Here is a 13,102-nt window from a genome sequence, read left to right as displayed (position 1 = left end):
GTCAATCCTGTGCGCAAGGAAAGTGCCTGACCCGCTGTGCTGTCTCTCAGGCCCCAGAACTGACATTCTTTAAGTAAGAAACAAAGTTACTGCCTCCACAACTGCGTCCAAGACTGAAATTACTCCCCTGGATCATTCCTGCAACCTCAGGGTTTGGGAGAGCCCACCTTGGGAAGCCATGATACTCCATCTCTTATCGTTTATGCATTTTCTATATATCTATCATTGAGTCAGCTGTCTGTCATTCTGTCCATCTGTTGTGTATCCAAACAACCAGCCTCCATCTGCCCATATATACATCCATCTGCCCGTCTTCTCATCCATCCGTCCATCTCTCCATCTTCCTCTCTGTGCAGAAATACCCTCCCAGGGAAGAGACTTGATTCCTGCACTAGAGCAGGGCCCAGGGGACAGTGGTGGGTAGAATAATGGATCCCAAACATCCGGGTCCTAATCTCTGAGCCTGTGAATGTCCCTGACATGGACAAAGGCCTTTGCAGGGAGATGAATTCAGGGTCTTCGGTCTGGAGCTTCTCCTGGACATCCTGAAGATGGCTGACACCAGGGTCCTTTTACAGAAGAGAGGAAAGCAGGAAGGAAAAGAGCTACTGGGTGTGGCACTAGGACAGTCTCAGTGTCTGCTGGTGACAAGGGGCAGTGGGGAGGCTTGTCACCACAGGGTTCTGCAGGACAGCGATCTAGTGTGGTAGCTGAGCACACAAGCCACATCTGGTCCTCAGATCCCCATTTCTGCCTTGAAACAGCCTTCAAAAATAGCCCTTACTGACCCACCTGGGACAGGCCCCTCCCCATGAACTGTACCTGAGCTTTGACACTATGTAACTAGTGTATCTGCCTCTGGACATCTGCTGTGCCACAATTAAGTAGAGAGTTATGCCACTGCTTAAATAGCTTCTCAGCCTTGCGTATCCTGGTAGAAAGACATGCTGAGCCCTTTGCAGGTTGCCAGAAACTGCAACAGAGGCTTCAGCATTGGGTCTGGAGCCCTGCACAGTCGACTAAGAAACTCCTCAGCATTTCTCTGGTCTGAGTCTCTAAATCGGTGGCCCTTCAACATTCAAGGTCAGAGGTCAGTATCTTATAAGTCTTTCCTCGCCCAGGAATATGTTATTTAATAGCTTGAAATAATGAATATTTATTGTGTTTCAGGTTTCTTAGGTGAAGACTCCATGCAGCTTAGCTGGTGATTCAGACTCATGATCTCTCATCCCATTCTCCAACTTAGTTTTTGCTTTTGTTTTTGTGCCTCAAACGGTGGTGATCAGGGTGTGCCTCTGACTCAGTGCTCAGGGGTCACTCCTGGTAAGACACAGGGAACCACATGTGGTGCCAAGGATCAAACCTGGGTCAGCCTCAAGGAAGTAAGTACCCCAAACACCGGACAGCCACTCCACCCTGTTTGATTTTTTAAAAAATAGTTGATCTTGACCTTGCGACTTTAGGTTGACCTTGCGACCACTCACTACTTTCAGACTAGCCTGGAGCGATAGCACAGCAGTAAGGCATTTGCCTTGCATGCAGCCAGCATGGCCGACCCGAGTTCGATTCCTCCGCCCCTCTCGGAGAGCCCAGCAAGCCACCAAGAGTATCTCGCCCGCACGGCAGAGCCTGGCAAGCTCCCCGTGACGTATTCGATATGACAAACACAGTAACAACAAAGTCTCCAATGGAGACGTTACTGGGCCCGCTTGAGCTGGTCTTGGGGCCAGAGTTATAGTACAGCGAGGAGTGCATTTGTCTTGCACGCGGCCAACTGAGCTTTGATCACTGGCATCCCATGTGGTCTTTCCGTGCACAGCCAGGGATAATTCCTGAGTGTAGAAGCAGGAGAATTCCTTGAGAATCAACGGGTATGATGGCCTCCCCCCAAAAAATAGCCAAAGAAATGTTTTAAATTTTGAAAAATTAAAAAATAAAACTAACTGGTCTGTAGCTCAAAGGGCGGAGTGAAGGTTTCCCAGGCGAGAAGCCTCGGTAGAAACACTGACACCACATGGTCCTCGAGCATCACTGGGTGCGACCCCAAGGTGGGGGGAAATATATTAAATAAATTCTATGTAAAGCCATCATCCCCTTCCCTCTGCATCTGTCACTGTTGGAGTGACCATGTCTCCCTCATGGGCTGGATTTGCTGCTGTACTCGACCAATTGCTCCCTGGACTGGGGGATCCCACACGTGCTGGTCATGATGTTCACTCGGGTTGCAGTGGTGCTCACAGTGCACATCTTCTGCTGGACACTTCAGTGCTCACAGTCTTCACTTGCGTGGCTCAATAGGGCACCCACTCTTTAGCTGTGGTGCTCATACACCCTAACTGTGCCCCAGCGATCACACTCAGTTGCATCACGGGGGCAGGATTCAGAGTCAGCAGTGACACTGGCCTTCCTCAAACTCAAGACCTCATGCTTCAAGGCAGGTGATTGGGGCCAGCCTCCAGGCCCCAGATGTCAGATCCTAATAAAGATTCTGTGCCTAGTGAATCATTTTGGAGCCCATGCTCAGGAAGGGCTGATCTGACTCTGGCTCGAGCTTTGCCTTGAGCTCTGGGCTCTCCCACTTGGTAGCAGAGTCTTTGTTTGGGGGTGGGGGAGTGTAAGGGGAGGGCAGTTGGGGGTCCACTGGAGAGTCTATGTCAGCTGTGTGGTTAATGGGGTGTCTGTGACTGTATTTCCTGCTTACCCTGCTGGGGCTGGAGCCAGATCGGCCCTGTGAAGTCTGTGGGCCCCATGGGTGCTAATGTGAGGCAGAGAGGAGAGAGGGACACTTTCTCCCAATCCGCCTCTGTCACCCTGCTGGGAAGGCAAGTACTGATAAAGTCTGTGATGAGCCCCACCCGCTCCAACAGGTCAAGCCACATTGAAGTACACTTGTTCTTCTAGGCTCAGGAGTTAATCCCACCACCATTTCAGGGAGCCGCAGATTCAGGTTGGAGTGAGAATTTGTTCTTTGCATGAAAGAAAAGTCAGTCCAGGCCTTACCCAGAGTTTCCAGGTCTTTATCTTTCACAAAGAAAGGAATTTCAGAAGCAGACAAACAGTGAAGTAAAAACAGATTTTATTTGGAGGCTTTTACAAAGGGAAAAGAGGGAGAGAAAGTGAGAGAGTGTAACACACTCTAAAGGACAGTTGGGAGTGGTTCTCCTTGAAACTCCTTTCTTGGCCTTTGTTCCTGCTGGTCTGGGATGGGGTCCAGACTTCTTGTTTGTTGGTGCCAGAAAGGTCTTATCAGGTCCCAACAAGTTGGGTTGTTGAAGGCTTTAGAGCTAGGTGGTTTAACTACTCCCTAGGAATTCTATTCCCTTACGGTCCCTTCCCGTCTAACTCTACATCACCTTAATGGACCCCTGTGTCCACAGAGACCCCCCCCCCCCAGAAACTCTGGACATGGGGCTGAGCTGAGATGCCTGGTGCGGGTCAACACACAGGTTCCTGGGAGAAGATGGTGGGTGGGACTCGGCGGGAACCAGCAGAGCCAGGGCTAGTCCCTGGTATCCCACTGTGCCTTTTTCTTTGCAGACCCGATCCCACACAGTCAGGGTGAAAACCCACCCCAGCCCTCCTGAGTTCTGTGAGTCCTTTGATGCAGGTGAGGCTGAAGCAGACTCCCCCTTGCACACACACACACACACACACACACACACACACACACACACACACACAGAGTGACAGACGTTAGAGACAGATGCCCTTAAAGGAGAGAAGAACTGAGAATGCTGCCTCAGTGTCAGAGAGGAAGCTGACGGGAGGCCTCTACCCCTAAAGTTACCGCAGGCTCACAGGGAGTTTCACTGTCTCATATAATGGGGCCTCCAGGAGCAAGAACCTTGGGACCCATCATTCCAGGTCCCCACTGGACTGAGAGTTTGGGGGCCTTCGCCTGTGTGCATTTCCTCTTCCAGTGATCTCCTTTGCAAACGGGATTGTGTAGTGGGCTTCCCTGACTTGGGGCAGTCCTTACGGGAGAGTCCAGTCTTCTCGCAGAGGTGGTACCCAAGCACATGTGTCACCCACATCTCTCCTCCTAAGATGTATACTTCCATGTTTTCATATCTAATACTGGGTGTGATAGCACAGCGGCTGGAGCGATAGCACAGCGGTAGGGCGTTTGCCTTGCACGCAGCCAACATGACCAACCCGAGTTCGATTCCTCCGCCCCTCTCGGAGAGCCCGGCAAGCTACTGAGAGTATCTCACCCGCACGGCAGAGCCTGGCAAGCTCCCCGTGTCGTATTCGATATGCCAAACACAGTAACAACAAAGTCTCCAATGGAGACGTTACTGGGCCCGCTCGAGCAAATCGATGATCAACGGGAGGTCCTTTTCTTTTACTTTTACTTAAAAAGTGGGTGTGTGTAGGGGCTCTCTCTCCTCCTTTGCAAAAACCCACCTTCTCTATCAAGCATGTTAGTGTCTGTCACTTTCTTTTCCTCCTTCCCCTTCCTAAAAAAACCTCCAAATAAAATCTGTTTTTACTTCACTGCTTCTCTACTCTTAAAATTCTTTTCTGTGAGGTGAGAAAACAAACCTGGTAATCCTGGGTCCCGGAATGGCAGAAGTGGATCAGGAGGAAGTGAGTGTGTCTCTCTTCTCCCTGCCTCACCTAGCCACCCATGGAGCCCACTGACTTCATAAATGGGCACCGCCCCCAAATAAAGGTGGTGACATATAGGTGGATGCTGAGAGGGTTAAATCTTCAGCAGCCTTTGAACAAAAGATCTGTGGATTGCTTCTGGGGGGGAGGAGATGAAGAACCTGAGTAGGAATGGCCTAGATCTGGGAGGAAGGGAGGGAGGGAGGGAGGGAAAGAGGGAAGGAGGGAGAGGCTGGATCTCGACCTCACTAGCCCCTGGGAGCAGCAGGTCACAAGCCACCAGCAACCTGGTTGGCCTGGGCCTCTGCTGCTTCCCCACTCCAGGCCACACTGACTGAGGCCCAAGAAGCCATCCAGGCTGAGCTGCCCCAGGGTCTAGGAGCACCAGCCTCTGGGCATCTCCCAGGGAAACAAGTTCTTTCAGGGGTAGCATAGGCAAGTGCCCTAGGGTCCTGCAGAGAGGAAGAGAGCCCAGGGGTTCTGAGTTCTCATGTGTGACCAGAGGATGGAGACCAAGACAAAGATGTCTTATGCTGGAGGAAGGATACGAGCCTCTAAGCTGAGGTAAGGCTTCATAGGCCACTTATGCTGCGGTTAGGGCTCGCGCTCCTCTCCAGCTGCTGGGACAGAAGGAAGAGCAGAAGCAGCCCCAGGGGAACCCAACTCCCTAGACTGCGCCATTCCACTCTCCAGGGGAAAGTGGGATCAAAGAGAAGGGAAGCCAGACAGACTTTCATTCACCTTAAAAACGGTCCCAAGGTACTAGTCACCTTCTATCTGGAGGGTGGATGCCTGCTTTTTCCAATAGGGCTACAGGACGTCCCAAAACAAAGAAACAGGTGACAGAGACCTGGGGTTTGGCAGCACTTCCTGCTCTTCTGCTGGAATGTTCTCCCAGGTGAGCCCCCAAATGATACAGGTGAGGCAGAAGCGGTGGGTCTCTCTGTTCGCGATTCCCATGTTCTTCAATATTTTCAACAATGAAAATATTTAGTAATAAAGATGCTCAGACTCAGAGTTGGAAAGTAGGAAACTTTATTGGAAAGAAAAAGTGAAGATAGAAGGAGCTTTCAGTGGGGAGGAAATTAATATGGGACTAAGTTAAGGTAAGGGAGTTTTGTGAGGTCCTTTAAAGGCTCCTGGCATTACTTATGGGTTGGCAAGTATTTACAAAAGAAAATAGAAAATCACAAGAGTGTGTGGCTGGTCTAAATTCCCTCCAGGCACAATTGTTCTTTATCTTAGTTTCCCTGTCAACCTAGGCGCCCAGGCAGAGTTTTATGTTCCTGGGGAGTCCTGGGATGCTGAGACAGAATCTTGGGGTGGAATGTGAGTCAGGTTGATGGAGGAGAGATGGTACATCCAGAGAGAGAGGATACTGTGTGCTGAAGACCCCAAGCACCTGCCCATTGTGTTCTGATGCAGAGGGGAGTCCCTGAGGGATGTCTGGGCCCCAGAGAGCAGATTCAGAGGGTGTTTTGTTCTTGGAAAGTGTCCAGCCTAGGGAACCTCTATCAGTGTGTCTAGGTTATTCTGTCTGTTCCCTTGCGTCCTCTGTCAGTGGGTGCTGTGAAGCGCTGGCTTCTCTCTGCACAGAGACAACTTGGAAAGGGAAGATTCAAACCTGACCTGCAAGTCCATTCAGACAAAACCAGAGACTCTCCCTGCAGCCTCTCAGCCCAGAGGTCAAGCCTGTGGGACCTTCTCCCTGGGGGCTGGGCAGTTTTCCCAGATGCAGCATGAGGGAATGCAACCCCATGTGTGAGGGACAGCACAGGGAGTCTGCTTGTCTGGCTGAGCTCTGCTGTGCATGCTGAGGGACCAGCTCTATCCCTCAATCCACAAGGTTCTCCAAGTCCCACTATGAGTAACCCCCAAGCACTGAGCCCTGAGTGGTCAAAATATTTTTTACACAGCAGATCTGAGCATAGACCAAGGAAATTAACTCAGCCTTTGACTCAATTCCACAGACTCTGGGTACAGCACAGGGGATGCTCCTGGGAGACCAGCCGAGCAGTGCTCTGAGTACACCCTTTGCTGTGGACAAGAGGGAACTTGTCCTCTACCGATGACTCAGCAATAAGGCCGGGAGTGACCGAGCACAGACTGCCAGGCTCTGGAGATGACATACACGGGGTCATCTGCACCACCAGCCTAGTGCCAGGGTGCAGGGAACTCAGACACTGAGACTTCTGCCCTTGGGTCCTCACGATACATGGGAGACACAGACAGTGGTCCTCATAGTGTGATCCAGAGTGGACAAGTTGAGGTAAGCTGCCCAGAGCAGGCGGTTACACATTCTGCGGCAATAGGAAGGACTTCCTGGAGGAGTAAGTCTCTGCTAGTGTGTGAGAAGTTTAACTGTGGGTAAACAAGCACTGTGGGTCCAGATATGCCCTGTTCTCCTGCTGCTAATATTTCATATGTCCTAGCAAGTTCTTCCTCCTATCTTCTGCAGGGGGGACCAGAGTTTCAGTTCCTGCTGCCCCCTATTTCTTGTAGGAGCACTGGGGGGTCTCTCTTAGCAAAGGCCATGAGGGACAGTTGGGGGTGTCACTCTGCCCTCAGTCCCCCTGTGGCCCTGGTGGGTGCCCAGTGCTTATGGGGCCTGGAATCAGGGCCTCACTCCCTCAGGTGGTAGATCAGCCCCTGCCTCAGTGTCCATGTCTGCAGGGCTATGGGAACATGCCCTTACGGACAAGCTGTCTTACGGAGCCTTGTGTGGGGTCGGACTCAGGGATTGGGGCTCGGGATGCTCAGGGCCGACACACGGGGTGAGGGAGGGATCTTCCAGAGAGGAGACACTCAGCGGACCAACTGTCTCGGACGCCAGTAATAAACCAGGGCCCTCAGCACAGCCATAAACACCATTCCTGAAACACAGAGGCCGATCCTGAGATTCGAGTGTGAGGGTGACGGTTTTCTGGTTTCTGAAGAGAAGGAAGCAGTGATTTAGGATTGATGATATTAAGGTCACCCTGTCCAGCAGACATTGATCCTCAATCCTCTAGACAGCTACCACCCTCACTCTGTGTGGTTATTGTGATTGGCTCCTGGGGAGGTCATGTGAACTCACAGAAGCCAATGAGAGACAGGCCTGGGACTTTGGGCAGAGCTATTGAATGTGCTGATGTCTTACCCATCCATTATTGAATGGTTTGATGGGAACCTATAAAATCTGCTGGTTGCCTGACTGGCAAGGGATGAGTCTGAAGAACAGGGAGCATAGAGAAAGTGAGAAGGAAAAATACAAATCCTGCTTTACACACAAGGTCCTGGTGGACCCACAGGGTTCTCCAAGCCCCACTATGAGTAACCCCCAAGCACTGAGACCTGGCTGGCCAAAATATTTTTTAGATAGCATTTCTGAGCACAGATCAAGGCCCCCCAGATTGTATCAAACCTGAATCTGCCTTTTAAATAATGTGCCAATTTTCTGGGCAATTTTGGTGTTTCAGCAAGTGCAATCACCCCATCTCTGCCACATCTCCCTGGAAAGGCCCTTCTGAGTGTCTGGGCAGAGGCCTTGGCAGGGTCCTTCCCCAGGGACCCTCCCATCCCTCCTCAGAGACAGTCCTGCTCAGCAGCTCCTGGAGTGTCTCTGTGCTCCCCACTGGTCCTCACCTGGGCACTGAACTCTCATGGCTGCCTGACCTGTCCCCAGGTCATTGGAGACGCGGCAGATGAAGGTCGTGTTGATGGACTCCTCAGTGGGCTGGATCAGGAGCCGAGAGCCCTGGGGTACAGCAGAGGGGGGCAGGGGGCCCGTTGTCCTGGGGGACACAAGCGGGTGAGAACACAGCCTCTGCTGGAGCTTAGAGTGACAGGGACTGAGGAATCCCAGCATCTCCCCTTGTGTGACCCAAGTTGAGGGATACCTGGAGTCCCCCGACTCTTCCTCTCACTCCCCCAGAAGTTCTCAGCAGGTCCTGAGACCTGCCTTCAGAATCCATCCAGTCCTCAGAACCTGTGTGGCCTCCACTCTCACTCCATCCCTGGCCCCTGCTCCCCTGTAACTCCCCAGTGGACACACCTGGTGGCCTGAGAGAACTTACTGGAACAGAGCTCAAGTCTGTTCATTCAGTGCTCCCACCTCACTCAGAGGAAAGTCAGTTTCTTAGGTGAGTCCCCAGAGCTGCCCTCATTGCCTCAGACCTGTTACTAGTTTCAGCCTCCTTTGTTGTGATCTCTGGCTCATCGGGGCTATGACTGGGCAAATGTCGCACCTATTGGGTGTAGGTGACGTTTGACCCCTCACGGCCCAGTGCTGAGTGGGGAGAGTGGGGATCAGAGCAGGAGGGTAAGGACAGGCACAGAGCAGCCCTGGGAATATGAGGTACTCTCCACCTTGTCTGTGCCTTTCAGAAATTGTGTTTGCAAGACACTTTTAAAAAATTACCTTTTTTTAAATGCACAGTGATTTACACAGCTATTCATAGTTCGTTTTAGACATACTATACTGAAACCATCAGTGTCAGCTCCCCCCCAACCCCTGCTCCCAAGCCCCCTCCCATATGACCTCCCAACACCTGCCCTATGACAGCAGATTTCTGAGTTTGGTTGTTAAAGTTTGGATATCTTGATTTCTGTGCATGGCATTATTGTAGCTTGTGGGTGACAGGTGCTGGGGATGCGCCCATCTGGGGGTTGCCCATTCCCACACAAGGGCTCTGCCCAGTATTAAGCTGAGCACCCGCTCCACAATGAGACATTTAACAGGGGACAAAGGGAACTTTTCTCCCTGGATCCTTTTGGCGTCTCAGACTAGGACCCCATCTCTCAGCCTCCTCTCTCAGACCAAGACCCCATCCCCGGGCCTCCTCCCTTGAACCAAGTATTCCATTCCAGCCGCCCCCCCTCAGACCCAGATCAGCCTCAGGACTCACGTGCTCCAGTCATATCTCTTGGGCTCCGGGTTGCTGCGGGCGTGGCAGGTCAGGCTGGTCTCCCTGTGGCCCCGCTGGCTGGTGTCATTAGAGCTGGAGATAGAGACCTGGGGGGTATCTGGGGAGGTGACAGGGACAGGCTCAGGGACAGGAGCCCCAGGGAGCCCACACTCAGGTGAGGTTCAGGTCTGCAGGTACAGCCGGGATGGGAGGCCTGGAGGAGGGATGTGGGTCCCTGGGGGAAGGGAAGCCTGAGGGTTCTGTGTGGGAGGCAGCAGGGAGCAGAGGGGCTCAGAATTCCCCACCTCAGGCTTCTGGGAAAATGTTGTTGGGGATCATGGCTGGGCCATGAGGAAAGGCTGGGTCCCTTGTCATATACCAACTATTTCAAGGCTCTGACAGGTCTTGCATGGTGGCCTGTGGGTCTCTGGATCCCGAGGGGGAGCAGCAGCATCACATCCTGGGGGCTTCTTAAACAGAGTGGAGGATCTGTGGAACAGTCCATGTAGTTCCTTCATCTCTCAGAGCAAGGGTCCAGTGTAGACCATGTCTGAGGGAGTTAGTAAAAGCACTGCCAAGGGGGTGGGGAGTGTGCAGTGTAGATAGTTGGGAGGGTGGGATGGCAAGTGTCCAGCAGCGCTTTGTAGATCCCTGATGGGCTCAGCGTAGAGTAGAGAAGGTGGATCACAGCCCCAGGGGGCTGGGGTGATACCTGGGATGGGGGTCTGGGAGGGTGGGGGCGTGTGTCAGAGCACCATGCAAGACCTGTCAGAGCCTTGAAATAGTTGGTATATGACACCAGGAGTGATCCTGAGCACAGAGCACAGAGCCAGGAATAAGCCCTGAGCACCGTCAGGAGTCTACTGACAAATTCTAGTGAGTTTTATCACAGCATAGAATTTCTGAGGATCGGCACCTGTCTGCAGATTGGGGGTTGGAGACCGCTGGTTCAGATGCTAGAAGAGGAGCAGGAAGTGGGGGTGGCAGAGAAGGGGCAGCATGTGGGCGAGTGAAAGTCCAAGTCAGAGAGTTAACCAGAAAGCAGGTGAGGGGCAGTGTGTGAACACTGTGCTGAAGGAGTTGTAGACAGCAAAGGAATGAGGATGGACAGAGTCCAAGTGAAGGAGGAGGCAACAGTGGTTGGCGGCCCGTGTGTAGACAGTGAGGGTCAGAGTGTTGGTGACCCGGGTGTAGATAGTGAGAGTCTGAGTGTTGATGGCCCGGGTGTAGACAGGGAGGGTCTGAGGTTGGTGGCCCGGGTGTAGACAGGGAGGGTCTGAGTGCTGGTGTTGGGGACAGGATCTGAGCCTGCATAGCTCAACTCTAATTGCTTTGTCTGCATAAACTCTGGGGACCCACAAGGGGGTCAGGCTCAGACCCAGACCCCCAATCCTGCTTCCTGTCACTGTCCACACCTTCCTCAATCTCCAAGATTGCCCCCAAGTGACCAGGGCTCCACCCTCTAAGGATCTTCAGTGCCCCTAACTCTCCCTTCTCACTGCCCACCCAGATCCTCCCACACCCCCCCCCCCCCCCCCCCCCCCCCGCACAGCCCCTGCCCACCTTTTTGCTGTGCTGCTGTTTCCCCCAGATAGCCTGGGTGTGGAGGGAGCCAGAGACAGACAACGCATAAGGCTCTTCCCTTGCCCGCAGAAGACCCGGGCCCCCCAAGGTCCCCCAAGCTATGCCAGGAATGATTCAGAGTGCAGAGCCAGGGTTAACCCCTCAGCCCTGCTGTGTGACCCAACATCCCCCACCCTGAGAAAGTATCCGAGCTTGGGGGAACAGACCCCCCCTAACCTCCCTCCCCGCCCAGCCCGGCTGCACTCACAGAACACCCGGAGCCAGGTGGCCACGCTCCTGCTCCAGCCCTGAGCCACAGTCACCTCGCACGTGTAGTTGGCCTCGTCCTCCAGCCGCAGCCCACGAACCAGCAGTGAAGCGTCCCGTAGCTTTGGGTTCCGCCAGGCGGACGCAAACTCCACGTGGCTGGGTTCCGAAATTCTGGGCCTGGACAGTCGGTCGAAGACCGCCAGGATGCTAGATTCCCCCGACGATGCCTGCCGTGTCCACGTTACCTGCGTCACTTCCAGGGTTTTGGACCCCGGAGATTGCAGCTCACAGGGCAGCATCACTATGTCGCCCAAGCGGCCATGCACCTCTGTGGGTGCCCACACTGCCATCTCGGCCATCTCGGTCGTCTCATTGACTGGAAGAGAGTGGAACATGGGGCTCAGACCAACAGGACCCAGGTCAGGATGGGGAGGAGCACACCCAGGAGCTGCTCAACTGGGTGTGCACCTTAGTCAAGTGCTCTAGGTCGGGGGTGGGGGAGGGGAGTGGTTGGGACAAGGGGCTGCGTCAATCCACTGCAGGGGCATGTACCTCTCTGATATCAGTTCTTTTCCATTACCACGTTTCCTCTCTGACACTATCATCACTATCTTCTTTTTCTAATTGTTATTACTTCATTGGGCTGGAGCGATAGCACAGTGGTAGGGCGTTTGCCTTACAAGCGGCCAACATGGCCGACCGGAGTTTGATTCCTCTGCCCCCCTCGAGAGCCCAGCAAGCTACCGAGAGCATTTCACCTGCACGGCAGAGCCTGGCAAGCTACCGTGAGGTATTTGATATGCCAAACACAGTAACAACAAGTCTCATGATGGAGACGTTACTGGGCCTGCTCAAGCAAGTCAATGAACAACGGGAGGACCGTGGACTGTGATTACTTCATTATTTTCCCATTTTTACTGTGGTATCCTGCATTACTACACTGGTAATCGTCCTTTTCTTGCATCTTCCCGGCCCGGCGCCCACCCCCAGAGAAAGCTTTCAGTCCAGTGTCCCCAGCGCCCTCCCTGCCACAACTTTCCCATGGATACACCCTTCACATCCAGCTTGCCAGTTTGGGTGACTTGACCATTTGTTGTTACTTTATTATATTTCATTATATGCTATATGGCAAGCCCTCTTTAGAGAGTATGGGGGAAGTTGTCTGCCATGGAGGCAGGGGGAGGATTGGGATGGGGGTAATACTGGGGACATTGGTGTGGTGTGTGTGGTTTATCTAATTCTTACTTTGGACAACCTGGCAGGCTACTGAATGTAACCTGCCCACACAGCAGAGTCTGGCAAACTCCCTGTGGTGTACCCAATATGCCAAGTACCAGTAACAATGATGGGTCTCATTCTCCTAACCCTGAAAGAGCCTTGAATGTGGCACTTTTTAGAATCTCAGGGCTGGGAAGAAGGGGCCTGCTCGAGGCAATCAACGAACAACAGGATGGTCGTGATCACGATATGCTAATTATAAGAAGGACTTAAAAATTTTACCATGGAGATGGTAATAAAGTCAAATTCCCTCAAAATTGTAAATCAGTAAATTGGAGGGAAAAAATCTTTCCCCAGATACTGTATATCTTTCTCTTTTTACACATGTATATTTATTTTTCCTTTTTGCTTATTTTGGGTACCCAGCAGTTGCTAAGGGTTTACTACTGAATTTGTACTCAGGAATCACTCCTGGCTGGGCTGGAGGAGCCATATAAGCTTCTGGGGGGTGGAATCAGGTCCTCCATGAAGGCAAGCTCCCAATCCGCTGTACT

The 13,102-nt window shown here is 52.7% G+C and overlaps 1 protein-coding gene across 1 annotated transcript in view; it reads right to left on the bottom strand.

Moving 5' to 3' along the window:
• Nucleotides 1-8,254, bottom strand: part of LOC130043363 (poliovirus receptor-like) — a 198,319-nt gene extending 190,065 nt beyond the window's left edge. The window contains exon 1 of the mRNA XM_056135618.1: nucleotides 8,236-8,254. Coding sequence (XP_055991593.1) covers nucleotides 8,236-8,254 — 19 coding nt within the window. The remainder of the gene's footprint in view (nucleotides 1-8,235) is intronic.
• Nucleotides 8,255-13,102: the final 4,848 nt, after the last annotated feature.

The sequence above is a fragment of the Sorex fumeus genome, unplaced genomic scaffold (assembly GCF_029834395.1).
Source record: "Sorex fumeus unplaced genomic scaffold, SorFum_2.1 ptg000122l, whole genome shotgun sequence".
In the NCBI taxonomy this organism is placed as follows: domain Eukaryota; kingdom Metazoa; phylum Chordata; class Mammalia; order Eulipotyphla; family Soricidae; genus Sorex; species Sorex fumeus.
Note: the sequence above shows the minus strand (reverse complement) of the source record. Positions and strands in the feature narration are given on the sequence as shown.